The sequence below is a fragment of the Pongo pygmaeus genome, chromosome 14 (genome assembly GCF_028885625.2).
Source record: "Pongo pygmaeus isolate AG05252 chromosome 14, NHGRI_mPonPyg2-v2.0_pri, whole genome shotgun sequence".
In the NCBI taxonomy this organism is placed as follows: Eukaryota; Metazoa; Chordata; class Mammalia; order Primates; family Hominidae; genus Pongo; species Pongo pygmaeus.
This window is the reverse complement of record NC_072387.2, coordinates 122075190-122102265: the sequence shown is the minus strand read 5'-3', so window position 1 is coordinate 122102265 and position 27076 is coordinate 122075190. Positions and strand designations below refer to the sequence as shown.

Genomic DNA, 27076 nt, shown 5'->3' with positions numbered 1-27076 from the left:
CTTTTTTTTTTCCCAAAGAATTCCAAAAAGAGAGACAGAAGAGTGAGACTGTAATTAAATTCTTTAATAATCATAATTTCTTACTAATGGCATGTGTGTGCCTGCCACTGGAAGCAGATTTTGCGGCTGCCACCTTTGTTTCATGTTCTGCTTTGATTTTTATGGGGTACTTGCTTTTATACCACAGCAAATGTCAAAACCCAGATTCACAGAGACAAGGCTGCTGCCATGAGGGTTGTAGCCCTGTCTCATATGGAACCATATCGGGCTACTAGTTTGTACAGTGTCCACAGACAACAGTTATCACTGTGTTTCCCTTGAACATTGAAAATATCAATATTGTTGACACCCCTGCGAGCTTGCTGTGAGGTCCCAGGGTACCTTGGCACACAGTTAGGGAGCAAAGTGTTGCCTAAGTTATACAAGCAGGTGCCCTGGATCCAGAAGAACCAATGGTTCTTGCTTTCTAGTCCCATGGACCATATTCATGCATGGAAGAGGTCCTTCTTCTGATTTCATTTTTAAATGGATAGTGGACATGTGTCCAGAACTTGATGAAATTATGTAACAAGTTACTGGTCTGTTAAATTCTGAAAACCGTCTCTACTTAAGCATATTTGACTTATCTGGACTGTGTCCTCTTAGGCAAATTTCTTTTAGTGGGAGATCTACTGTTTAAACTGTTTGAAAATTCTCACTGTTCTTTTAGCTGTGACAGTTAATTTCCATGTGCATTTCTACTTCTGGTCATGATGAAACTGGTATCAAACTAGACCTTCTGCTGTTAAAAATCTATAAAGTTGGACAAAATGTGCGAAACGAGTGTTTTCAGATGCTTGACAATAAGAGTGCAGGCCTGTGCTCCCTGAAAGAAGGGCCATAACAGAGGTGAGCCCCAGGATTGCCCAGCGTCCTGCCACGAGCCCTCCCAAAGCAGGTCCCAGAGGAGCCCGGGCAGGACAAGGCCATCCTGCTAGGTCGAGAAGTGTAGGAGACACAGTGGAGCTGGAGGGGAGCACAGGCTGAAGGCTCAGAGGAGAAGCTTCGGAAATCCACAGGGAGGCCTGCTGGCATCTTTGAATACTTAGCTCTACCTGCTAAGGCAAGACTCCAAAACAGCAGACAAAGACCAACTACCAGGGAGAGGAGCTGAGTAGAAATTCCAGAACTGGCATGGGGCTGGAAGACAATGAGGACCAACAAACCAGTATGGAGAGACCTCGTTGAACACACCAAGCACTCAGTTAATATCCTGGAGCAGATGTGATTTAGGAATAAGGTTACTCTAGCCCTAGAGTCAAGACGACTCCAGGTGTTCACTAACTGAGCTTAAAATCAAGCCTTAAGAGGATCAAGTTGAGCTGCATGTAAATTAACTGTCTGCCACCGTTAACTTCAATATTCTTCAAATGAGGACAACGAAACCCAGACATTCAAAAAGGTGACATCCACTATGTCCAGCATGCAATAAAAACTTGCCAGATATATAAAGAAGCAAGGAAATATGAGAAAAATGTGAGGGGAAAAATCAGTCAAAAGAAACTGACTGGAAATGACAAAGACAATGGACTTTAACACAACCATTATAAATAGGTTGAAAGATTTAAGTGAAAATGTAAAAATATTGTGGGACCAATAGGAAATATCAATAGAGAAGCAAAAACAATTGGAAAGAAAACACACGAGAACTCTAGAACTGAAAAATGCAACTGAATATGAACATTTCCGTTTTATCTATAAACCTTCTGATTACAATGTCTGTCTCGTCCATAAACACAATGCAGTATACGAAATAGTTTGTCTCGTGTAAATAAAATACAATGTAAGTGAGTAATCCCTCGTTTGACTCAAGTAGGTTTCCTGCAAAGAAGCCGAGGGACTTCACACACATATCCAGGCACTCTCAAAATCAGCTGGGCAGCACTGGGCACTGCGGTTTATTGCCTAAGACAAGGCTGTCGATGGGACTTTCTGTGATGATGGAAATGATCAATGTCTGCACTAACTCATATGGCTGCCACTAGCCCCATGTGGTTATTTACATTTACTTTAATTAAAAACTCAGTTCCTCAGTAGCAGTAGCCAGATTTCAAGTGGTCATAACACAGCTCTGAGGTCTTAAAGTCAATTTTGTAAAAATCTTTTTTTTTTTTTTTTTTGAGATGGATTCTCACTCTGTTGCTCAGGCTGGAGTGCAGTGGTGCAATTTCAGCTCACTGCAACCTCTACCTCTTGGGTTCAAGCGATTCTCCTCTCTCCCGAGTAGCTGGGATTACAGGTGCCTGCCGCCACACCCGGCTAATTTTTTTTTTTTTTTTAGTACACTTGGTTTTTCCCCATGTTGGCCAGGCTGATCTCGAACTCCTGGCCTCAGGTGATCTGTCCACCTTGGCCTCCCAAAGTGCTGGGATTACAGGTGGGAGCCACCATGCCTGGCCTAATTTTTTTTTTTTTTTGTATGTTAAAATAATTAACTCAACTTCCAGAGTTTGGAATGACTCAATGACTGCATAAGAAGAAATTTATACACTAGGGAAATTCAGGTGTGAATTTTTTTTTTCATTTCATTAGTTAATATGTTAGGAAAGAAGTGAAGGCCTTATCTGAACACAGTGGTTCTAAAGTTTCATAGGCAAAGCAGTTAGTTGGAGGGTTTGTTATAATAAAGATTTCTGAGATACACCCACCCCCAGATTAAGGGGTATTTAATATGGTTATCTACTACCGGGTGGGACTCAGAAATCCACATTTTTTGGAAACATCCTAGGTAATTCTGATACATGAGTATGCCTTAAGAAAAGCTGAAAAAATATTCAAATATTCAAACCAAATTTTGCCACTTCAATCAGTGTGAGTTCACATGCATGGTGTGGACAATTATCTAATTTTTCCTTTTGTAACTTTTGTTGGTGTTGAACAGCCTGCCTGCCTGCCTGCCTGCCTGCCTGCCTTCCTTCCTTCCTTCCTTCCTTCTTTCTTTTTTTATTTTGAGACAGAGTTTTGCTTTGTCGCCCAGGCTGGAGTGCAGTGGCACAATCTTGGCTCACTGCAACCTCCTCCTCCCGAGTTCAAGCAATTCTCGTGCCTCAGCATCCTGAGTAGCTGGGATTACAGGCGCCTGCCACCATGCCCGGCTAATTTTTGTATTTTAGTAGAGACTGGGTTTCACCATGTTGCCCAGGCTGGTCTCTAACTCCTGAGCTCAGGTAATCTGCCTGCCTCAGTCTCCCAAAGTGCTACCATTACAGGCTTCAGCCACCATGTCCGGCCTTTTTAAATGTAGAAAAAAAGTTTTTTATTTTTTCCTTGTTCTATTAAAAGCAAACTGCATTTCTCAGATGATTCAAAATGTCATGTTTCTGTGTACTAGAACTTAGGATACAGAGGTCCTATTTACTTGTTGAGTAAGCAAATCCAGGTGAGAGATGTTTTAGGGACGCTGCCTCTGAACACACTTGCTCCACACACATGAGTGAACTCAGAGTGTGGCCTGAGACCCCTGGTCCAGCTGAGCGCCCTGCTTCTGTGTTGGCAGGACACATTTCACAGGTAAACTTGTGAGTGTGAGCACATTCTGGATCATTCGTCTTTTTTTCTTGGAAATAAATTATAATAAGATTTTCACTCGCAAACTCACCAAAACGTGTGTTCTCCCTTCGAGGTCATGGAAAATTCTCTCACATAACAACATAGGATAAAGAAAGATTTGGCTTCCTGAATTCATTTTATGAAAATCAGACTTGGAGGCATTCTAGAAGGAATCCAAAGAGGAAAATTTGATTTCAGGAACCTTTTGTCATCAACTTTTTCAACACTGAGTTGGCAAGCTACCTCTTAAGCCTGCCAGAGCCAATGTTTCATCAAATCCATTTCTCATTGAACCACTGGGTTTCTTCTACTTCAAACTAAAAAACCCTGCAGGATATTGTGTCTATAAAAATAATTTTAGAAAGATTTTTCCAGTCTTACATTTAAAAGGATTTTTTTGTCTGTTTGCTTAATTAAATTCCTCATTTTATTTTAAAAGCCAAACCAAATTGTTTTGTGTTGTAGCGTTCTGTGCTTTTGGTGTAATAGTGGAAGACACATCACACAATGGTGTATTTGTGCCCTATAAATGCTACATCATACACATTTTCCAGATTATATAGGAATCATCGAAATAGTCCCAAACCAACCATAATTCCATTTTGTCTTTTTTGTATATGTTATGTACCAGTGAGAAGAAAGGCACGGTTATATTTAAGTATAGCTATGTATGTGTATTTTGAGAAGAAAAAAAAATTTCCTTATTTATTCTTTATCCAAATTCTGACGCTTATACAATGGCCTGCCATAAAATGCTTTTTTTTTTTTTTTTTTTTTCAGTATTTGTTTGATTTTTAGGTCCCTGAGTCTAGTTCGCTTATAGGCTCAAAGAATGTCTCTAAGTTTTGGGCCACAATAGTTTCATTGACTTTATTTTGGAGACCTTTGGTTCCAGCAGTAGCCTACTTTTTCTGTGATAGAGAAGAGATTAATGAATTAACCCCTTTATAAATACCATGTGCATTTTCTATTTCTGGACATTTCTGAATAGGGCCCATGAATCACTTAACAATTCTGTGAAAAGCTTTCTGTGGCAATTCTTTGGACATCTCTGGCCACTAGATAAAATTCCATGTTCGTGGACTAGGTGGAATAATCACCCTGTTACCACTTACGTAATAGCACTGAGATCATCTCGTCCTCTGTAGGGACTGGCATCCCTCTGTGGCTGCGTTCTCCCCGTCTGCCGGAGTCTGCCTGGTGATTGGCCTCATTGCTTTCTGTAGGGACTGGCATCTCTCTGTGGCTGTGTTCTCCCTGTCTGCCGGAGTCTGCCTGGTGATCGGCCTCATTGCTGTCTGTAGGGACTGGCATCTCTCTGTGGCTGTGTTCTCCCTGTCTGCCGGAGTCTGCCTGGTGATGGCCTCATTGCTGGGGCTGTAGGTGGTGATGGTGTTTATCACTGTGGTTCCTATTTCTAAGAACACCCTTTGCAGAAATGGTTCCACTTCAAGGTTCTACGGCAGCTTCAGTGTGGGGTGGCTCCTGTCACTGCTGTGAGTTACACTCCTTTCCTTTCCCTATTTCAAATGAAGACAGTCTCTTCAAGATGAAAAGGGAAAGGAGGGGGTCACAGCTAACATTAGACTCTTAACACCAAAATCAAAACAATTGCAACTGGCATTGGGGCATTTCATACTTGGACACAGAGCTGCACACCCCACCCTCTGCCAACCAGGCACTTCACAGGGGGTATTCACAGATATCCGAAACTGCACATTTAGAGATGGAGATGCGAGATGGATAGGGATTCAGCAGATACAAACACTATCCATGCCTAAATGACCTCTAATCGCGTCATCTTCACATGTCTCCTGAGGAGCCAGGAAAAAGGGGTTTCACCTCCTGTGCTTCATGTGGAACTCCACTGCAGCCTCTGAACTCTCCTTACTCATGTCTGTGTGACTGTGCAGGAACCTCAGTGTTCTGTCAATGGTGGAACTTGGTGTTTAGAGAAGAAAGGTTGAGGAACGGAAGCTGGCTGTGGTTTTCCATAAGGGTCAAGGACACAGGGAGACAAAGGAAAAAAAAGGAGAGGATTTTGTGAGACAAAACAGTGAATGTCCAGGACCTAATAAAGGAGAAAATTCCAGTATGATTAGCAATGCAAAACCTTACGATAGACTACAAGCCAGGGAAGCGAGACCTCCTGAGACCTTCTCTAGGTTTTTGATAAGGGGGCAGCATCACCAAAGAAAGCCATTTAGGATGATGACTGCAGTGCAGGGGACTCCTGGTTAAACTTGGCGATTGCAACACGTGTTTTATTGATTTTTTCTTTCTTGTAACCCCACTCACATGAAAATTAAATAGTGTTAAAAAGGGGAGGAGGCTTTACTGGCTTATGAACAGCAGTAAATTTTTGGAAGATCAGAAATAAAGAGAAAGCAGGCCTAAGAAAGCCAACGCAATGCCTAAAGTGAGTGATATGATAAGAACCATGCTAATCTTACTACGGAACCAGAAAGGACCCGGAACCTGAAATTCCAGTGTCTGAAATGATAGAACTAAAAGGAGTCTGAAGTCCATGGGAGAGAGGCCAGACTTGGAAGTCCCCTCCCCTCCCCAGCACACCAGCAGCGACCCCTCCTCCAATGCAGCAGATTCATTTACAGAAAATGGGATGAGACAGGCAGTAGAGGAGGAGACAGTAAGCGTAGCAGATGGGAGGGAAGAAGGGCTGCCCTGAGAACAGAGCTGTTACATAAGAGCTTCTGTCCTGAACTGGGAGTCCCTCTGTCCCCTTCTGTGCAGTTGCAAGAATGCCTGTAGGTGATGGCAAAATTTTTCTCTAGAGAAACAAAAGGATTCAAGAAGAGGGGAGATCCCCAAAACTACACATAACTGACATCTGGATATTCCTGCAGTGAAGCATTCAAGTTTCAGGATGCAGTAAACCTGCCAGACATCATACAGCCCCTCCCAAATCTTCCAATCACCTTTTTTGTGACTCATTTAAAAATATTAACAGATAAAAAGAATAAACAGACATTAGAGGAAAGCCCCTACATGAAACGCTGAGTCCAAAATTAACAGGTAAAGGGATCAGAAGGAGCCAAAGCCATTCGGGACAAGGAGAGGCATTTACATAAAAACTCATAAAGAGGATATTATAATTCATGAAATGAAACCAGCACAGTATTTAAACCACAAAGATATAAGAAAAACTTAGAGAACAAAATATGTCCTGGAATGTAAAAATATGATTGTTGAACAAAAATAAATCAATGAAATAAGTGAAAGATAAATGTGAGAAACTATCCAAGAAAACAGAGCCAAAAGAGCAAGAGAGAGAGAAAGAATAGGAGAGAAATATAAAAATCAAAAGATGATGCAAAAGATGTGATCTCTAATAGGAATTCCAGAAAGAAAGACCAGAGAAAAATAGAGAAAATTTTAAAGAAACAATTCATGAAATTTCTCAGAATTGAAGGATATGACTTTCAAGATGGAAAGAGTACACCAAATTCCCAGCACAGGAAATCAAAAAAGACATCAACACACATCATCACGCAACTTCAAAAACCAGTAATAAAAAGAGAAAATAAAAACAGACAACAAAACAGTTTGCATAGAAAAACCATACATCAGATTTTTAAAAAAGCAAACTAAACAAAAAATAGGCTACATATGAAAGGTTAGGAATCAGAAAAGCATAGACTATAGCTAATGCCATTCTTTTTTTTTTTTTTTTTTTTTTTTTTGAGATGGAGTCTCCTCTGTCGCCCAGCCTGGAGTGCAGTGGCGCGATCTCGGCTCACTGCAAGCTCTGCCTCCTGGGTTCACGCCATTCTCCTGCCTCAGCCTCCAGAGTAGCTGGGACTACAGGTGCCCGCCACCGTGCCCGGCTAATTTTTTTGTATTTTTAGTAGAGACGGGGTTTCACCGTGTTAGCCAGGATGGTCTCGATCTCCTGACCTTGTGATCCGCCTGCCTCGGCCTCCCAAAGTGCTGGGATTACAGGTGTGAGCCAGCTAAAGCCATTCTTAACGTGAAAGACTGAAAGCTTTCCCTAAGATCAAGAATAAGACAAGAATGCCAGGTCTCATCACTTCACTCCAACACTGCACTGGAGGTTCTAGTCCAGGAATCGCAGCTCCCTGCCCAGCCATTGACTGGTACCTGTCCCTGTCCACGGCCTGTTAGGAACAAGGCCACCCAGCAGGACGTGGGCAGCCAGTGAAGTTTCATCTGTATTTACAGCTGCTCCCCAATGCCCACATCACCACCTGAGCTCCGCCTCCTGTCAGATCAGTGATGGCATTAGATTCTCATAGGCGCGTGAGCCCTATTGTGAACTGCACACGTGAGGGATCTTGGTTGTGTGCTCCTTATGAGAATCTAATGCCTGATGATCTGTCACTGTCTCCCATCACCCCCAGATGGGACCATCCAGTTGCAGGAAAATGAGCTCAGGGCTCCCACTGATTCTACATTCTGGTGAGTTGTATAATTATTTCACTTACATATTACAATGTAATAATAATAAAGTGCGCAATAAATGTAATGCACTTGAATCATCCTGAAAGCATCCCCCCTCAACCCCCATCCGTGGAAAGTTTGTCTCCCACGAAACTGGTCCCTGGTGCCAAAAAGGTTGGGGACTGCTGTTCTAGCCAGTGCAATAAGATAAGAAAAAAAAAGACGTCAGATTAGAAAGGAAGAAATAAAAATATCTTTATTTGCACATGACAGGATGTCTATGGCAAGAATCCAAAACTAAAATAGTTTGGGATAAATATGACAAAAGATGTATGAGATCTTTGCACTCAAAACTGAAAAACATTTAAATCTTTAGTTTCCCTTAGTCATAAGTGGAGATTATATAACACATTGAAGGATTGATGACTCAATGTTGTTAAGACATCGGTTCTCCCAAAATTAATCTATAGATTCTGTAAGGCCTCAATTAAAACTGCACAAGGCTTTTATTTTTTTGTAGACGTTGACAAGCTTATTCCAAACTTTATATGGAAATGCAAAGTACATAAAACAGCCAAAACAACTTTGAAAAACACTAACAAAGTTGGAGTATTTACACTACCTGTTTTTAGGACTTATACAGTAATTAAGATTGTGTGGTATTGACATAAAGATAGATCAATAGATCAATGTAAAATAATAAAGAGTCCAGAAGTAAAACCACACATATATGGTCAATTGATTTTTGACAAAGGTGCCACAGCAATTTAATGGGTAAAGAATAATCTTTTCAAAAAATGATACTAGAACAATGAGTAACAATACGCAAAAAAATACTAACACTTACTTCATGTCACATACAAAAATTAATTCAAAATGCATCATAGACCTAAATGTGAGAGCTAAAACTATAGAATGTTAGAGTATTGCTCATTAGAACATTTTGCGATGATGGCACTACTATTTGTCATACTGATCAAGATGATTGCCACTAGCCCTCTGTGACGACTCAGCACTGGAGATGTGGCTGGTTGACTGAAGGACGACATTACTTATGGATAAACAACTGTCTCTCCCTACAGCAGAATACTCACCAATAAAAGGAATGGCCTATAGATGCATGCTATATATGGATTACTCTTAAAATCATTATGCTAAGTGAAAGAAGCCAGACAAGAAAGAGCACACACTATAAAATCCCATGTATACAAAATTCTAATAAATGCAAACCAATCCATACTGACAAAAAGCAGATTCGTGGTTGTTTGCAGGTGGAGAGAGGTAAGAGAGAGGGTTTGCAAAGAAGGGAAGTGAACTTTTGATGGTGATGGATATGTTTGTTATCTTGATTGTGATGATAATTTCATGGGTATATATATTTGTCAAGCTGTATCAAATTGTATATGGTATATGTGTACAGTTTATTGCATATCAAGTATCCCTCAGTAAGGTGTAAAATACAAATAGTACGGATTGCTCAAAAGCAACATCATGTGTTGGAGATAAAATCACAAGGGAAAATTATTTTTTAATCTAGATTTCTATACCTAGCTAAACTATCACTCTAGGGTTGTACAGTATTAGAAGGCATAACTTACCAAAACAAGAAAGGAAATCCAGCAAGAAAAAACATGGGATGTGGAAAATGGGAGATCTGTGGCAGAGAGGTAACATGAAATGTGACGATAACCACCATGCAGCAAGGGGACAGAGGCCCCCCAGGCCTGGCTGCAAGAAGAAGCTGAGCTGATAAAGTCCCTGATGTATTCAACCTTGCAGGACATACTATTTAAAGGTGTTTACTAATACGGATGCAGAATTTGGAAAGAATTTGTGATAGGACTGTAGAAAACCGAAGGATGAACAACATCAACTCTCACAAAACAATACCATTAAAAACTTTAGGTAAAAGAACAGTTTCCCAAGAATGGAAATGTCATTGTTTACCACTGGGCTCAGCCATGAACAATACTTCTACATTCGAAATCAGGTAAACACTGGGCATTCACTTAACAAAATCCAATGATGTACCTACTTTGGGAAAGACGGGAGTAGGAAAGAACGTGAAAGAACACCATAGCTTTATAGTCCTACTAAGGTCTGAATAGATGATGTCTACAATTAATAAATCAAGAATAAGCAATACAAACATATAATCCAGAAATATGGAGATAAATATGTGAGAAGAATGCCAAAAGAATTCTACGAAGTTGCTGCTGGGGAATGGGTCCAAGGGATGGGCTTCAACAAAGCGTGGGTCTGCTGTTTTCCTTGGAAGCCTATGATACTGTTTGCCTTCTAAAGAAATGTTCATATGGATTATATTATTAGCATTAGAGTCTGTCAGCTCTGGGCTGATCCTGAATCTTCTGTTCATTGATAATATGCCCTTTGGTAGATTACTTAACCCGTTAGTCTCTTCACTCTATAAAAAGGGGAATAACTATACATCTCAGAGATGTAGTGGGGATAGTATGAGATTATGTGAACTGCATGGGATTGCTTTGCATTCTTCCGAAGGGATGAAGGTGGTTTAGTAAAAATAAAAATAACTCCCAGGTGGCATCTGGGAGTTATTCAGTTTCCTTTCTGCTGTAACGGAGGGACTGTGTTGTTTGGAGTAGAATTCACATTAGTGTGGCCACTACTTGCTGTCTTAACATGGCAACAAGATGTCCCCTCTAGCCTGCTGTGGCTTCTACAGTGCCATGATGTAGGTGATTAATTCAGGATAGATTCAAGGTCATTGAGAGGGTAACCAGTTGGTAGGAATACGTATTAAAAGCTCTTGTTTGAAAACAGGTCTAGGGGATAGCAAGGGTATTCGAAAGCTCATGAAACACTAAACTACTTCTTTTTTCAGCAGTACCAAGGCCTTTAGAATATGGACTATTTACTAGGCAAGAAAACTTAGTGTCATTATCAATCACCACCCATTATGGCTTGAATGGTGTTTCCCCAAAAAATGTTGAAGTCCTAACCCTAGCACTTTTGAATGTGCCTTTATTTGGAAATAGGGTATTTGCAGATGAACAGGTCAAGACAAGGTCATTAGAGTGGGACCTAATCCATCACCTGTTGTCCTTTGAAAAAAGGGGCACTTGAACCAGGCATGCATGCACTTGGGGAGCATGCCCCATGCGGGTGAAGGCAGCAATCAGGGTGACGCGTCCCCAAACCAGGGAATGCTGAGGATGCCAGTAACATTGTAAGCTGGAGGGAGCCTGGCATTGACCCCCTCACAACTTCAGAAGGAACCAGCCCTGCCAACACCTTGATTTTGGACTTCTCTACAGAGCTGTGAAAGAATAAATTTCTTTTTTTTAAGCCACCTAGTTTGTGGTACTATTACAGCAGCCCCCAGAAACTAACACAGTGAGGCCCCATTTAGCACACATGGGAAGGTTAAAGAGTCTCCTAACTTAATCCTCCTAAAATAATCCTTAGAAAGCATAAGGAGAGGCTGTTAACACTTGTTCTTCATCTTTGATCCATGCTTTCCAGGCCTGATCAACTCTGCAGGAGCATCTCTCTGGATAGGGTGGCCTCATCACCAAAATTTCCTTGTCTTTCTAACATTTGGTCTTTCCAATGTGACCCATCTCTCACTCTGCTTTGGATTCACTTCTAGCTTGTAGGTAATCCCTTGCTCCTAATAACTTCCTTAATGTTCCATGTATTTCTTGGCCTGAATTATTTATTTCTAAGTGCCAGTCATTGTGATGAATACATACAACTAAAATATTTCATCACATCTAATACAAAGGCAATTAAATGACTACACTACAGGGTTCTGACTTCAATAGGCATGAGGTTGTTGAAGCTTATTTTTATGCCTTTTCACTGAGCATGGGTAACAACAGGTAAGGAAGCCTGATGTCTTTCATTTTTTGCTCAAATTGGGGTCCAGTGAAATACTGGCTAAAATGTAAATAACCTTCTTGCTCTTGTTCACTTCCTTCTCTCACTGCTGCCCCATATTTTCCTCAGTCTTTCTCAATTTTACTCAACAACAAAAAAATAAGAAAGTAAATTTTAAAATAATAGAATGCCTTTGGCCACGTGCGGTGGCTCACGCCTGTAATCTCAGCACATTTTGAGGCTGAGGTAGGGGGATCACTTGAGCCCAGGAGTTCAAGACCAGCCTGAGCAACACAGAGAGACATTGTTCTACAAAAAAAAAAAAAAACAAAAAACAAACAAACAAAAAACAACAAAAAACAGCCACAACAAAAAAACACTTTTTTTAAAGTTAGCCAGGCATGGTGGTGTGTGCCTGTGGTCCCAGCCACTCAGGAGGCTGAGGTGGGAGGACCACTTGGGCCCCAGAGGCTGCAGTGAGCAGTTATGGTGTCACTACACTCCAGCCTGAGCAACAGAGCAACATCCTGTCTCAAAAAAGTAGTTTAACATGCATAACTAAAAGTTACCATTTTCAAAGGGAGCATTTTCCCCAGATAGGTATATATTTGATGAACATATAAGATAAAATAATTATTCAAAAAAATAAAAAGGTGAATGAAAAGTTTTGGTTTCAGGGTGCCAGTGATCAATTAGTACTGACCCCTTTACTTTTTAAACTTCTGCCTTTGCACATGGGCTTGACTGGCCACTTCTTTCACCAGTTCACAGTCTTGCTGCTGGTGGGACACACAGACTGTCCCTCATAACCGCCCGTGACATTTGGAACTGCAAACACTGTGTAACCTGATGGTTTACTTAGAGAGAAGAAAACTCTGAACCCAAAAAGAAAGAATGTACTGGAACAGAATTGTTTCTAGGAGAGTTAATTAAATGAAATAGAAAGGTAGAATCTAGGGTAACTCTTAGAGCAGTTTTGCTGATGGTCAAAACTATTAGACTAAGCATCTTCTTTAGAAAGTTCACAGAAATCCCTGCATGGGGAGCATCTGTGACCAAAATAGGCGACAAGCTGATGGACACGGTTTAGAAGTTCCTCAGCACGTGAGTGCGCATGCTAGCATTCTGCCATCTCTAATTCTGTCTGACTTGCATAGATTTAAATTTGGTTATGTTAATCTGAGTAAGATGTTAACGTAAAAGCTTTCTTGCTCATTAAAAAAAAATCATTTATTTCAGCCTTCAAACTGAGAATACTACTAGAAATGTAGTCTCAATTCTAAAATACTATGAAATATGGATAACAAAGCAAATTATCTACACTAAGGAAAATTACATAAAATTCTTAAAATAATTAAGCCAACACTTTATTATTCAAAAATGAACACATCACCTGTAGCAACTATTTTCAAAAAGCTAAAATTGTATTTAAAACCACAGCTTCAATTAAATGGTATAATTGCATAAACACAAAATGTAGGCAAAAATAGATAATTTTACATCAATCTGTTGGCTACAAGTTCGATATCAATTTGAATAATATAGGTTTTCATAACACCCTTAGCACCCCCAGGGACTTTTTTACAGTGCCCCAAGCTGAAATGCCTAACTATTCTGTTTGTTAAATAGTGAAGTTCAAACAACTTCATATATATTTCTGTTCTAATAACGTAGCAGCTACTTTTTAAAGTGACACATATAGATTGAAATAAAAAATAATATTTTCACCTCACTTCTTGCACACCAGCCTTGCATACTGGTGGTCTGCACGTGCCCGTGTGGAGCCGCACCGCCTCTCCAGCCTTGCCTCTGGCTCCGCCCAACCCTGCATTTCCTGATCTGCACCACTTTTCCCACAGGAATTGCGTTTCACACTGCAACTGCCAAGAACCCAGTTCACAAAGATATGATGTCATCCGGGGGGTGTAGCTGCAAGTTCACCCTGGGAGTCCAAAGCTGCCTCCAGCTAGCTCACAGGGCCTGGGAAGAGAAGTCTAAAGCTGCCTCCAGCTAGCTCACAGGGCCTGGAAAGTGGCCGGCATTGCTGTTTCCCTCAGAATTTAAAGCTATCCTGAGCTTGTGGAGCTCTGGGGTTCCTTGGCCCACAGTTTGAGAAACCACAGGCATCACGGACCAGGTTGAGGTGGGTGGTGAGGCACCACCCTGTCACCAGGGAAGGGTGACATAATTGATATAAAATTATCTATTTTTGCTTCTTTTGCACTGTGCTGACACCAATCATTCTGATTATCAAAAATAAATTCCTAGGTTTGTGTATTTCAAATATCCAAGCAAGTAACACAGTCAAATCCATACTGCAGCAAGGGTTGGCACAAAGTGGAATCATAACCCGGCCCCGGAGGCAGAGCAGGTGGGACTAGCTGTGGGCCTATTTCTATGTCAAGATCCTGTCTCACGGTGTGCCCCTCCCTCCCCCCCACAGAGGCCTCCTGATGGCTCCATGACAAAGCCAGAGTGTGGCCCAGCAGGGTCCCGCACAGTTCTCACAGTTTCAGGGCTGTTCCCTGCCTGGCCTGCTCTTTCTGTGTGCCTGAACCAGCCCTGTGCACCTTATCTTAATATAATAGGACCCAACACAGCACAGCACAGCACAACACAAAACAACAACACAACACATAGTACAACACAACACACAGCACACAGCACACTACAGCACAATACAACATAACACACAACATAGCATAACACAACAGAACACACAGTACAACACAACATACAGTACAACACAACACAAAACAACACCACAACACACAGTACAACACAACACACAGCACAACACAGCACAGCACAATATAACACAATACACAGCACAGCACAATATAACACACAGCACAACACAATACATAGCACACAGCACACAACACACAGACAACACAACACACAGCACAGAACACAGCACAACATCAGCACAGTACAGCACAACACACAGCACAGCACAATACACAACACATAGTACAACACAACACATAGCACGCATCACAACACAGCACAGCACAATATAAGACACAGCACAACACAACGCAGCACAGCACAACACACAGCACAGCACAACACAACACACAGTACAACACAACACACAGCACACAGCACAATACAGCACAACACAACAGAACCAAACAGCATAACACAATACAGCACAGCACAGTACAACGCAACATAGTGTAATAATACAACCAAACAGCACAGCACAATACAACACAACAGCACAACCTACAAGCATTCCTTGCACCAAACTATGTGTGGAATTATGCAGCAGGTCCCCGGGAATTCAGGGCTGGAAAGCGGGCTCCCTGGCCCGCGGTCCCAGGTCCAGTGTTGACCTCACACAGACCCCCGCCCCGCCCTGTGGCACCCTCCCCAGCTCTCCTGCACCTGAGCAGGGGCCCACGCCCCGCCATGCAGCAGGAGCAGGCTGCTTATCTCCCCCGCTTTTCCAGGCCCTCATCTCTGGGTGCTGGACTGTGCTTTCTGTCTCCTTAATAACCACAGCAGCAGCAGCCTCAGCTGGGCAATGACTGACGTTCCTGGTGTTCTGTGACAGAGCCTTTGGGGTACACAGCCCCATCATGAGGATGGGCTGGTCCCATGTCCACAGGGACAGAGGGACTCCCTGGGTCAATGCGGTCCAGCCTTTCCCTGTGCTGGCCCTGGGATCCCTGCGTCTGCCCTGCTGTACTGAATTAAACTCAGTAAATATTTATTGTCCCTCTGCTATGTGCCCAGGGCTGTGCTGATTCTGGAAATAAAAACTTTAAAAGTCTAGCCAGACACAGTTGCTGTGCCCAGGGAGGCCAGGTGATGAGGGGTGGACCTGCCTCCATGTGCCTTCTACCCAGGAGCACCGCTTCCTCAGGACACATTCCACCGCGGGCAGGCTTCACTCACCGAGCGGAGGACTCGCTGTGGCAGGGGCCGCAGGGGCAAGCATGGGGCCTTGGCCCTTCTTTGGTTAAGTTTTGAAAAAAATTCTCAAGCGACGAAATCACCTTAAAATGTTATTGCAAATGTTCTATTTCTCTCAAACCTAATTTAATATCATCAGAATTGGCTCAAATTAAGTAAAAACATGTTATTCAAATTGGTATTGAGCTTTTAGTTTATAGATCGATTTAAAATGATCTATTTTGCTTTTATTATATCTTAATGCAATTGCGTGATTTAATTTGAGCTGTGATTTTAAATATAATTTTATTTTTCTGCAAATAGTTGCTACAGGTGATATATTCATTTTCAAATAATAAAGTGTTGGTTAAAACATTTCAATACTTTTATATAATTCCCAAGTAAGTAAATAACTTGGTTTGTTATCCAAATTTCACGGCCAGTATTTTAAAATTAAGAACATATTTAAAGCATTATTCTCAGTTTGAAAAACTAAAATATATAACTCTTCTAAATAAACATTTTAAATTTAAAAATATTTGTAAAATTCTCTTATTGAAAATTTATTTTTCTTACATGCTATTCAAACAGAGAATGAGTTCCTCCACAACCATCCCCTAATCTGTATCTCTATCTATAAATATAATGAATGCTCTCTTCATTATGAGCAGCAATATGGTAACATCCATAATGCCAAATTAAATGCTTTGTAGATAAAATACTGTTTATACACAATAATTTATTCTGTTTAGCCTCTTCTATTTGCATAACCCCTTTCTCTCAAAGAAATCTGAAGTACTTATTCCACCAAGCCTTTCTAATAAGATCTTCCCATTTTACAGATGATACTATCAAGAAATTCAGTAGCTACATACCATATCATCATTATTATTATAGTTGTGATCTATTGGACAGAGGCAGTTCAACCCTGTTGTGGCACTATTACATGGCCCTTCTCTGACATTTCAAAGGTCCTTAAAATAACCCTCAACAACATGAGTGTTTTGGCCTATATTGTATTCATAAGGATTGCACAGAGCCAGTCTACTTACGTACAAATTAGTTTGTTACAATTAGAAATTGATAAGACACAATATATGACTGTGTTTAGTCCTTTAATCAACCTTTCTTTAAATCAAAGATCATGTGTGGTTTATGCTTCCCTTGTTCCACACTGACTGCACTTCAGGAGAGTTAGGATGTATTTACAGGCAGCTAACACAACCCGTAGGAAAATGGAAATAAAATCAGTACATCAGTCTTTTCTATTAGGAAGATTCTAATAATTCAGCTCAAAATTTTTTTTTCATCTTCCACTAATTTAATTTTTTTCAAAAATCATCTCAATTGAACAATTAAGTAAGAGCACTTTATAAATAATAAATAGCTACTCGAATTTAAATGATCTAGCCTTAGTAGCTACTTACCATAAAAAAAAATAGGCCCATCTCCTAACACAGGTTTCCCAAGTGTCATCCAGGACTGGCCTCAAAATCTCCCCCAAGTGTGCCTAAGAAAGGGCAGATCCTTGAGGCCCGCTGGAGCCCCAGAAGCAGCCTACCAGCGGCACTGGGTCTGAGAATCTGAATTTGGAGCCAGCTCTCCTAGTGATCCCATGCACCTTGATGTTGAAAGGCCATTGCCCTTATAAACCTCTAAGCTTCAATCTTTGACCCCAAGACCAATCCAAAGCAATCATTCATTAAAAAACAAAGCAACTATCACATACACTCTGTTCAAATTTATATTGCAATCTGTATCTACTGATAAAGAACGTCCAACATGCACATCTCATGGGAAGGCCACCTGAGGGAGTATTTATTGGAGCACCAGGAAGTCACAGGCTCCACCATGGGTTTACCTCCTCTGCAAAACCTTCCTCGGTTCTCACACACTGGGCAAGAGCACCCTACCTGAGCATCTGGCATGGGCCTGTGTCACACGCCCAGAACCCTCGACATCATACTTGCCTGTGCGATCATCAGTCTCACCCACCAGATGGTGAGCCCTGTCGGGTTGATCTTTGCATCCTCAGCACCTGGACACAGGCTGCATACATAGCATGTGTTTATACTCAGCTTGAACGTGTAACAAACTTGTAATAAATGCTTGTCGAACAGATGAAAGAACGAATGTCGTAACTGTCAAGCAACTTTAAAGAGAAATCACTATTAATATGGATACATGGAAAGACTGTGGTTTGTATCATTTCCATTGTTTCCTGCCGAGGCCAGATCTGGCACTTAATGTCCCAATTGTCCATTGGATGTGCCCTGAGCTCACACGGGCTTGCACTCCAGATGATTCTGGATCGAGTGCTTCCTATTTGCTGGGCACTGCATGCACCTTAGATGATGCATCCCTGGGAAGCTGGTTTTGTAATTTCTGCTTTACATCTGAGGAAATGGACTCAGAGGTAAGGACATTTGCCCAAGGACACAGAGCTAATCTCTGGCCTGCATGACATGGTGAAAACGGCCAGTTTTTACAAGGATAAACTTCATTCTTCAGTTCAATTTCTAACATAAAGAGCTGGCTTCTGCTACTCCATCGACCTGGACACTCTCACCACTGAAGTTCAGGCTTTTCCACTTACTGAAATGTCCCACTAGAGTTTGAATTACCCAAAACATGGGGTTGCTAAATCCTTTCTGAGGTTAAAATATTGCTCACCTGGCTTTCCATCTATTCTGTTACTTAGAATGAAAATGGTATGTTGGCCTCTGCTTTGAATTTTTTCAGGTTGATCTTGACACCACTTGTCTACTGTTTCTAGGTTTTAGGTACCTAGAAGGCACCTCTGCCCTGCAAATTTCAGACACCCAGCCTGACCTGGGAAATCCCAGGTCAGTTCCTTAGCTGCCTAAGACTCGTTTCTGTGTCTTAGGAGTGCATAGGACTAGCACAGAGTGCTATTGCTGCCACTAAATATCATCTCTCGTTAGCATTTCCGGGGTGCTCAGAAAGAAAACAATGTCTGGGTGATGACTCTTGTCAGTCTCCCCATTGTCAAACCCCATCTCACGTTCCTCCACACTCACAATATTTCCCCATTGGGAACATGCCTGACATTGCAATTTCTCAAAACTGCAGCTCTGCAGTGAATGCCTAATTCCTGAAACTGCAAAATCTAACAAAAGCGGATTTTTTCCACTGATTTGACTGGCTGACTATTTCAAGGCTTTGCATGTGATGACCTGCTGCTCTCCACAAACAACGTCTTTAATGCACCCACATGGTTGCTCTGAAGTGGCCGAGGGCAATTACAGCCTCGCCAGCTGCCTACCGGGCATTGGGAATTACTCACAAGGTCCAGTGTTTCTGCCGCAGACACGATTTCCCCACAAGTCACACTTAGCAACTTGCCAGGCAGCGTTCTGTGGCTTCATTTTGAACTCAGAACCCATTTTCCATCACCGTGCCCCCATGTCACCCAGGGTAAGCTGTGGACAGGTCATTCACTCAGAGTTGCTTGTTTTGTGTTGTTTTTAAAAACTGCTTTGTCCTTTGTTTTTGTTTGAGTGTTGGTGTTTCATATTGGCAGAAGAAAAGTAATTTAGACGAAAAATATGTCAATTCTGTTCTTTTTATTTTTACTATTAAAATAGACGATCATTTTCCATCTTTGGATCTATCACTTGCTTGGGTTCTTCGTGCGTTTTTCATGTGAAAACTCTTGCTGCTGTACTTTCAGCACAAATTTCCAGCTTAGCTGCTAAGGAAGATTCATTCATCTGCTTTCTTCCCTTGCCCCCTGACCTCCCTCTCCTCTTCACCCACACTCGTTTTTCACTCCCTTCCCGCGGAGCCGCGGCTTTCCCTCCGTGATGAAAAACGCCACGCGCAACGCCCGGGAGCCGCAGCTCTGCCCGGGTGGAGAAAGCGGTGTAGTGACAAACAGCATTGATATTTTATACCCCGATTCTGCGTCACACACGCCCCCCAGAAATAGATCCAGGGCTGCGAAGAAGCTCAGATAAGGCGAAGATTCCTGGAGAGCCTGGGGACGCAGTTGTCCGGGAGAGGAACCAGGCCTTCCTGTGATTTTTTGTTTCTTATGGAAATTAAGAAACAGTTTCTAAAACAGAGCCTCTGGGGCAGAGAGCGCAGGCAACCTTCTCCCCAGTCTTCCCTCCAGAGGAGTAGCCGAAGCGGCCCCGGGAAATGGAAAAGGCAGGTGTTTATTAAGGAGATGGAGTCCTGGGGGGCAGCCAGTCACGCCCTGCAGGCCCCAGTCCGCACCCGGGTCGCTGGTGCGCGCTCCCCTCGGCGCCCGTCCCCGAGGACGCTGAGGGCCTGGGGCGCTGTGGCCGCCTCCCCTCCCCCTCTCCCCCTCCCCTCTCCCCCCGGACCCGGCCGGTACCCGGTCTCCCCTCCCCCTCCCTTCGTGCCCACTTGTTGCCGTCCGGCCCGAGACGTGCTCGTTCCGCCGGCTGAGTGTAAAAGGGTTTGACTTGCGGCTGACCCCGGGTCGGCACTTTCTCTCCACTAATCCTGCTCTCCTTCTACACAAAACCCTCGGCCCCGTCTCTCGCATCACTCATCTTAATCTCCACCCGCCCCCCGCCGGCTGCCGACACCGGCGCGGACCCGAGGGAGATGGGCTCCCAGGGCGCCCGGGGACCCCTGCGCCCTCCTACCCCGAGCCTGCGGGGACGCGGCCGAGGCAATGAGGGGACTAGTAGGGGGAGCGCGGGCCGCCCCCAGACTCCTGCCCCATCCCGCCTCGACCTCCGACTGGGCGCCCAGGGGCCGGAGAGGGACGGAGAGGGGAGCCGCGCGCGGGCCTCGGCGGGGGAGCTTCAAAGACAAAGAGGAGGCCGGGCCGCGCTGAGAGAGGCCGGCGGCGGAGACGCAGCTCGGTGCGGGAGTCAGAGGGCGGTGGAGACGGCACAGGGACTGGAGAGGCGGTGGGAGTGGATGGCGGGGGCGGAGAGGGAACGCAGTGTGCCGGGACCCCAAGGACAGCGGCGCGGTGTGCGGGGCTCAGCCGCGGGCAGAGCCGGAGAAAGGGCGACTTGGAGAGGCGCAGGCAGGAGGGTGCGCCCGGGAGGCCCGAGGCCCCGAGGAGGCCCGGCCACCCCCGCCCGGAGGGGACACGTCGGGACCAGCCGCCGACACCGCTCGGCTCCCGGGGGCGGGAGGAGCGTGGTCCTGGCGGGCGCGCAGCTGGAGAGGCAGGGCCGGGGAGGGAAGAGGGAGAGAGGGAGGGAAGAACGGGGGAGGCGGGGAGGAAGCCGGAGGAGGAGAGCTCGCCCTCAGGCCAGGGGAGGTGATCCCGAGGCCTGGCTCGGGCGGGAGCAAAGGACTGGGTGAGGGGTCCCTGCGTCCCCACCTCCCGGCCTGGGCCTCCACGCGAGCCCCCCCCGCCGGCCCTCGCTCCGTCCTGACGCCCCCCCACCCCGCCGGATTCGGGGGGCACCCGGTCCCCCCGTCCCCGCCACGGGGCCCGCACCCCGCTCACTCCTCCCCATCTGGCCTGGCCTTTCAATCTCGCCAGATAGTCGCGGTGGAAAGAGAGCCGCGCCAAGGCTAAGTCTGCTTTTCACTTGAAGTTTCCAAGGACTCAGCCCGGGGGTTAAATTCTGCCGCCGACGCCTCTGGAGCCGCTGCCCCCGGGCCCAGGCCGAGCGTGGGTGGGGCGGGGGCGGGAGTAGGCCGGAGCCCGACCGGGTCGAGGGGGCGCTGGAGCCCAGGCTGGCCTGGAGCGAGCCTTCAGGGGGCACACGTCCCGGGATGGGTTTCTTGAATTAACTGGAATTTTCCGGAGACAGAAATCTGCGGTGCCCAGTCTTTGCCGGGGGAATGAAACGCGGGAGCATGAGTGCCGTTCTCCCACACGCGTGATTTTAATAGACCTATCAGTCACGCTCCCGACGCGCATCTGCAGATCACGCTGTGCCCGAGTCTTCTTTAAAACGAATCCATCTAGTATGGGTGGGTTTCTCCGGGGAAGGGGACGTCAAGATCTCAACGACAAAAGGGCGGGTGAGTTGAAAAACAAAACAAGGCAAAAACAGAACAAAACAAAACAAAAAACCCCTCAAGTAAACCCTCCTACCCTCAGTTTGGAGGGCAGGGCCCGAGCGCAGTGGCAGATTTACGAAGTCACACCGTCGCCCCCGCAGAAACTGATGCAAACTTTGCACCAGGCCTCAAAGACTCCTATCCGCCTTCCCTACACGGGTTGCAAACATAATTGGACTAAGCGACAGAAGCACCACCCTGTGATTTGGGAAGTGAATGAAGTCGTCATATAATATAATAACTATCATCATATAGTATTTCACTCCGTGAATACGATGAGTGTTACCTTGGCCAAGCACCGAATTCACAGTCGGCTCAGGGCCTACTGTAATCTTTTCTCCACTAATTTGAATTGGAGCGACACTGCTGGGGGCGGGGAAGGGGGGATAGAATCTCAATCCTGAGATGAATCTCAGCTAATTTCTTTGCCCCCCACCCTGTGATATTTTTAAATGGAGTCATTAAAAATTTATATTTGCTTTTTTTCCGTGTTGTTCTAATCAACAAAACAAGGAAATAAGGTGGTTGGAGCACCTGGCATTGGCTATTTCAGCTGACTGTGCACGAAGCACCTGCAATAAGATGCCAAACTGTAAAAACATCCTCTGAGGAGACGACAAGCCGCTTGCCTGGCGTCCCGGGCGCACTAACTCAACTTTTCATAGTTTGTGCCTCTAAAGTGGGGCCCACATCCTAATCTTGAGCCAAGACCTAGATGCCAACAATTGGACACAGAAACTCCAGGGTACACACAGGTGAGCACGGGGGCCAGACTAAGAGTGGACGTCAGTCAAAGAACCTCAGAGAGTCCTTTAAGTTTGTATATTTCAGAGAAAACCCTCAAGGTCCCAGTGAGTTAACAGAACAAGCATTATAGAATTTCCCAAATCATCTCCCGGAGAGGACTGGGGAGGCCCTTATCCCGGACTAAGTCGTAGTGGTGCTCAGCCATCCATGGGCACACAGACGTTTCCAGAAACAACTGCTTCAGAAAGGATCAAATAGTTAAAAGAAATAAAAATGAAGAAAAAGAAAAGAGGGGGGTTTTATTATCTTGTTAGAAAGCAGTGGAGTTCATTCTTGAACTTTTTTGTAATCACTTTAACGAATGAGTGGTTTAAGCAAAATTATCAAAATGACTTCCCAAAATTACACGTCAATTGTCAGATTAGCATTATACTTAAAGCTATTCTCGAATGCAGGCTGAATTCGGTTCTCATTAAACTTATAGCATAGGCTCACTTTTGGACGGACAGTCCATACTCACTCCAGGACAAGGAAGGGTGTTGAGAAAACGAGGGGGAAGCCTAAGGCTGCTGAAATCAACGTATTTCCATCTGGGCTTCAAGTGTTTTTTTCTTTTTCAAAAATATAATTTCATCTTAACATTGTGATTAATTTTTAAATCTATTTGCTACAGTATAATTTTTAAATGCAATATTTAATGCTGTCAGATTACTTGACAAAGTTTTACAGAAAACTTTAAATTTCAGAAAAAAACTGCAATGTACCAATAAACACCTAGAAAATAATATAATTAAAAAATTTAAAGCATCAAACAACCTCAAGATCTCGTCAGGAATAATGAACAAGGCATTTTGCGCTCACATCGGTTAGCAACTTGCATCCCGTTTCACGCGGGGGAGGGTGATGGTCGATATTTCTGTGTGTGTGTGAGAATCCAGCACAATTATTTTGCCCGTTTTCCCAAGAGAAAGAAGCCAGGGGGCGGGGCAGAGGATGGACGGAGGGGGCTCGGCTGCAGTACGTTTTGGTTCAGCGATTGTGTTTCCTTGAAACACATTTAGATAAATTCTGCTCGAAATCTTAATTGCTGGGGAATTGGGAAACCCGTGACCTGCCCTGGTCTTTGTCCTTCATCCATGGCCTGGTCCAGGGCCAGGGTCCCGCCACTAGGGTCTTCCCTTCCTCCTCCCTCCTCTGGACCAAACTGTGGCGCAGACCCCCAGCAAGGCGGAAGGCGCCCCGCTTGCAGCAAGGTAACGCGCAGCAGCCCCAGCCGTCCGCAGTGAAACAGCCGGAGCAGAAGATACTTTTATTTCTCGGCCCGTATTAACACTTCAGCTCTACAAAATAACCTATAGGTTTTAACTTCCTTATCTTTCATTGAAAAAGGTTCCTTGAAAATCCTGTCCTCCCATTCCCCGGGGTTCCCTTACTTTTAGTTCATACAGATAATTTCCCTTTCAGATTTCCTCATTGCATTTTGAACTCATAAAACATGCACATAAAAATAGCATGTTTCAAATTTATGGAGAAAATGGGCTCTGTCTCTTAAATTTGTTGACTCGAAACATTTTGGGTGGGGGGTCTTTTTTCGTTTTTAGAAGAAAGGTTTTTTAGGAAACTATGTACATAATCTGACTTCTCCCCGCATTGCAACGCCGAAAATAAAATTTTCACAATGCATTTACAAGAAATAATACAAACCCAAAAAAAAAAAAATGGAAATGCTCAGATACAGAAAGTTTTACAAAACCCAGAATATAACTCCGCCGTCTGAAGGAGGGGGTGGTGGTGGTAATCTCTTTGTATAAATTAACAAACCAACCCAAAAGAGCGGTAACAACTACAAAAAACTTATAAGTGCTTGGACCTGCCTTACTACATTTATAACAAATGCGACGAGCTCCGCGTCACTTGGACTCCGGCGGTCGGCGCCGTCCGGAAGCAACGCGGGGGAAAGTGAGCGCGCCGGCCGGTATACAAAAGTGGGCTTCGCCTCTCGCCTCGTTTTGACTTTTTTGTCCCCTCGAGCAAAGAAAACGCTTTCCGCCGCCTCCGTAGGTGATAAATACTGTACAAAAAGTCTCAAGAAAACACCGAAGTTCAGTCTAAAACCCAAGTCTGGTGTCAGCGCCCGGCGGTTGCCAGGGGCTCCGGGGAAGGTGAGTGGGGGACACGCGTCACCCGGCGTTCGTCTCCAGTGTTTTCCTTTTGACAAGAACGTGGGAACGTCTGTACAAAAGCCAGGCCGCGCCGGGGCTGGGCGGGAGCCGGGCCGCGAGCTCGTGGGTCGCCGCCGCAGAGTCCCCGGCGTCCCGAAGGCGCTAGATGTGCGTCAGGGGCACCGTGCCGTTCACGCCCGCGCCCGCGCCCTGGTAGTGCTGCGGAAGCGAGTGCAGCCGGCTCTGCGCCGCGGCCGCTGCTGCCGCCGCCGGGTCGCCCCCCTCGCCGGCCGGCAAGTACATGCTGATCATCTCGCGCAGGTCCCCGGGGCACGGCGCCCGCGAGTGCGCCGGGGCGGGCGGGCTGCCGCTCGGCTCCGACTTCACCAGAGAGCCCAGCGCGCCCAGGGCGCCCGACGACGCGGCCGCCGCCGCCGCCGCCGCAGCCACTGCCGAGTTCTGGTGCGCGCCGCCCGCAGCGGCAGCGGCGGCGGCGGCGGCGCCGTAGGGGAGGCCGCCGTAGCCCGAGGGCGACGCGCTCATGTAGCCCTGCGAGTTGGAGATGGGGCTGTACTGCAGCGCGCCCATGTCGTAGCGGTGCATGGGCTGCGGGTTGTGCGGGTGTGCGTGCGGGTGGTGCGGATGCGGGTGCGCGGGGTGCGCGTGCGGGTGCGCGCCGCCCGCGCCCGGGTGCTGCCCGTAGGCCAGCTGCGCCTCCTGCATCATGGCCGCGGCCGCCGCCGCCGCCGCCACCGAGCCGGGGTAGGCGCCGTTGGCCCAGCCGTTGACGTGCGCGTAGCCGCCGCCCGCCGCGGCGCCTGGGCTCTCCAGGCGCTGGCCCACGGCCGCCGCGCCCACGCCCACACCCACGCCCATGGCCACGGCTGCGCCGCCGCCACCCGCGCCGGCCGCCAGGAGCCCGCCGGCCAGCGAGTACTTGTCTTTCTTGAGCAGCGTCTTGGTCTTGCGGCGCGGCCGGTACTTGTAATCCGGGTGCTCCTTCATGTGCAGCGCGCGCAGCCGCTTGGCCTCGTCGATGAACGGCCGCTTCTCGGCCTCGGACATGACCTTCCACTCGGCCCCCAGGCGCTTGCTGATTTCCGAGTTGTGCATCTTGGGGTTCTCTTGGGCCATCTTGCGCCGCTGCCCGCGGGACCACACCATGAAGGCGTTCATGGGCCGCTTGACCCGGTCCTGGTTGGCCTTGGCGCCCCCGCCGCCGCCGCCCCCGCCTCCACCCCCGCCGCCGCCCGCCCCGGCGGGGCCCGAGAGGTTCGTGGGGGCCTGGGCGCCGCCGGGCGAGTGCAGGTCGGTCTCCATCATCATGCTGTACATCGGGGCGGCTGGCGGGTTCACCGGCACCGCGAGGAGAGGGCCTGGAGCATAGACGGCCGGGGTGGGAGGGAGACGGAGAGGAATTCAGACGGAGTGAGACGGGGGCGGGGGGGTCCTAGCGGAGAGAAGAATGGGGAGGGGTGGAGGCAACGACAACAAAAAGAGGCAGAAACACACGCACTCGGCGCCGGTTCGGCTCGCAGGTGGAAAGTTTCTCCTGATGCACAAACCACTTGCCAAAGAGGCCGACGGTCGGGGTCGCCGTCTTCGCCGCCACCGCAGCCCAGGCGCCCTAGGCGGAGCGGTGCAAACAGGTGCAGTCGTGGCCAAGTTGCAGCTCCGTTTTTGGGGCCGGGAGCGGTGCGCTGGGCCCAGCGCGGGGTGTGCTGTCTCCTCCTCGCCGGCCGCCGCTGCGCGCTGTCTCCTTCCTCCTGCGCTCGGTCCTCAGCGGCCTCCAACTCGGGGCTGCAACTTCTAGCAGGGCGGCGCGCCGCGTGCGCTGGGCATGTGCTGGTCCCAGGTGCCCGGGGGAAGCCAGGCGCCAGTTGGGGGGGAGGCGCAGGGGGGCCTGGAGGGAGCGATTACGGTGCAGCCAGGGAGGGGCCCGGGGACAGCGGGAGGAGCGCGGGCTCGCGGAAAGGGCCGGAGAGCCGGGATCGCCGAGCCCGGGATGGGCTGCCCGCTGCCTGCCCGGGGCCGTGCGCTCGGAGCGGAGGCGCACGCGGGTCGGCGGCGCGCGGAGCCCAGCAGCCATACGCCGGGCCCGGGCTGCCATTAAATGAGCGCGCCGCGGCCAATGGGAGCCGGCGGCGGCGGTGATTTGCATGGCGCGCTGGCGAGTGACGTGGGGAGGGAGTAGATACACTGGGCGCAGGCGGCGGAGCAGGGAGGAGGGGAGGAAGGAGGGGGAGCAAAGCAGGAAGGAGGGGGGAGGAGGCCTGGGAGGGGGTGACAGCCACACCGCTTCCTGAGCGCGCGCGCGCGCGGCAGCGGCGGCGGCGAACCCCGAGCTCGCCCTCCTCGCCGCTCCC

General features: G+C 46.7%; 2 protein-coding genes across 2 annotated transcripts in view; both read right to left on the bottom strand.

Annotated features, from left to right (window-relative positions):
• Positions 1-27076, bottom strand: part of LOC129011720 (collagen alpha-1(III) chain-like) — a 243208-nt gene that overhangs the window by 11852 nt on the left and 204280 nt on the right. The gene's annotated exons all lie outside the window — the stretch shown is intronic.
• SOX1 (SRY-box transcription factor 1) lies at positions 21997-26780 on the bottom strand. Its single transcript, XM_054446880.2, has one exon. It carries the CDS (start codon positions 26043-26045, stop codon positions 24873-24875), a length of 1173 nt encoding a protein of 390 aa, XP_054302855.1. The 5' UTR covers positions 26046-26780; the 3' UTR covers positions 21997-24872.

Excerpts from the sequence above, each read along its gene's own strand:
- SOX1 (XM_054446880.2), bottom strand. The coding sequence starts at position 26,045 with ATGTACAGCATGATGATGGAGACCGACCTGCACTCGCCCGGCGGCGCC.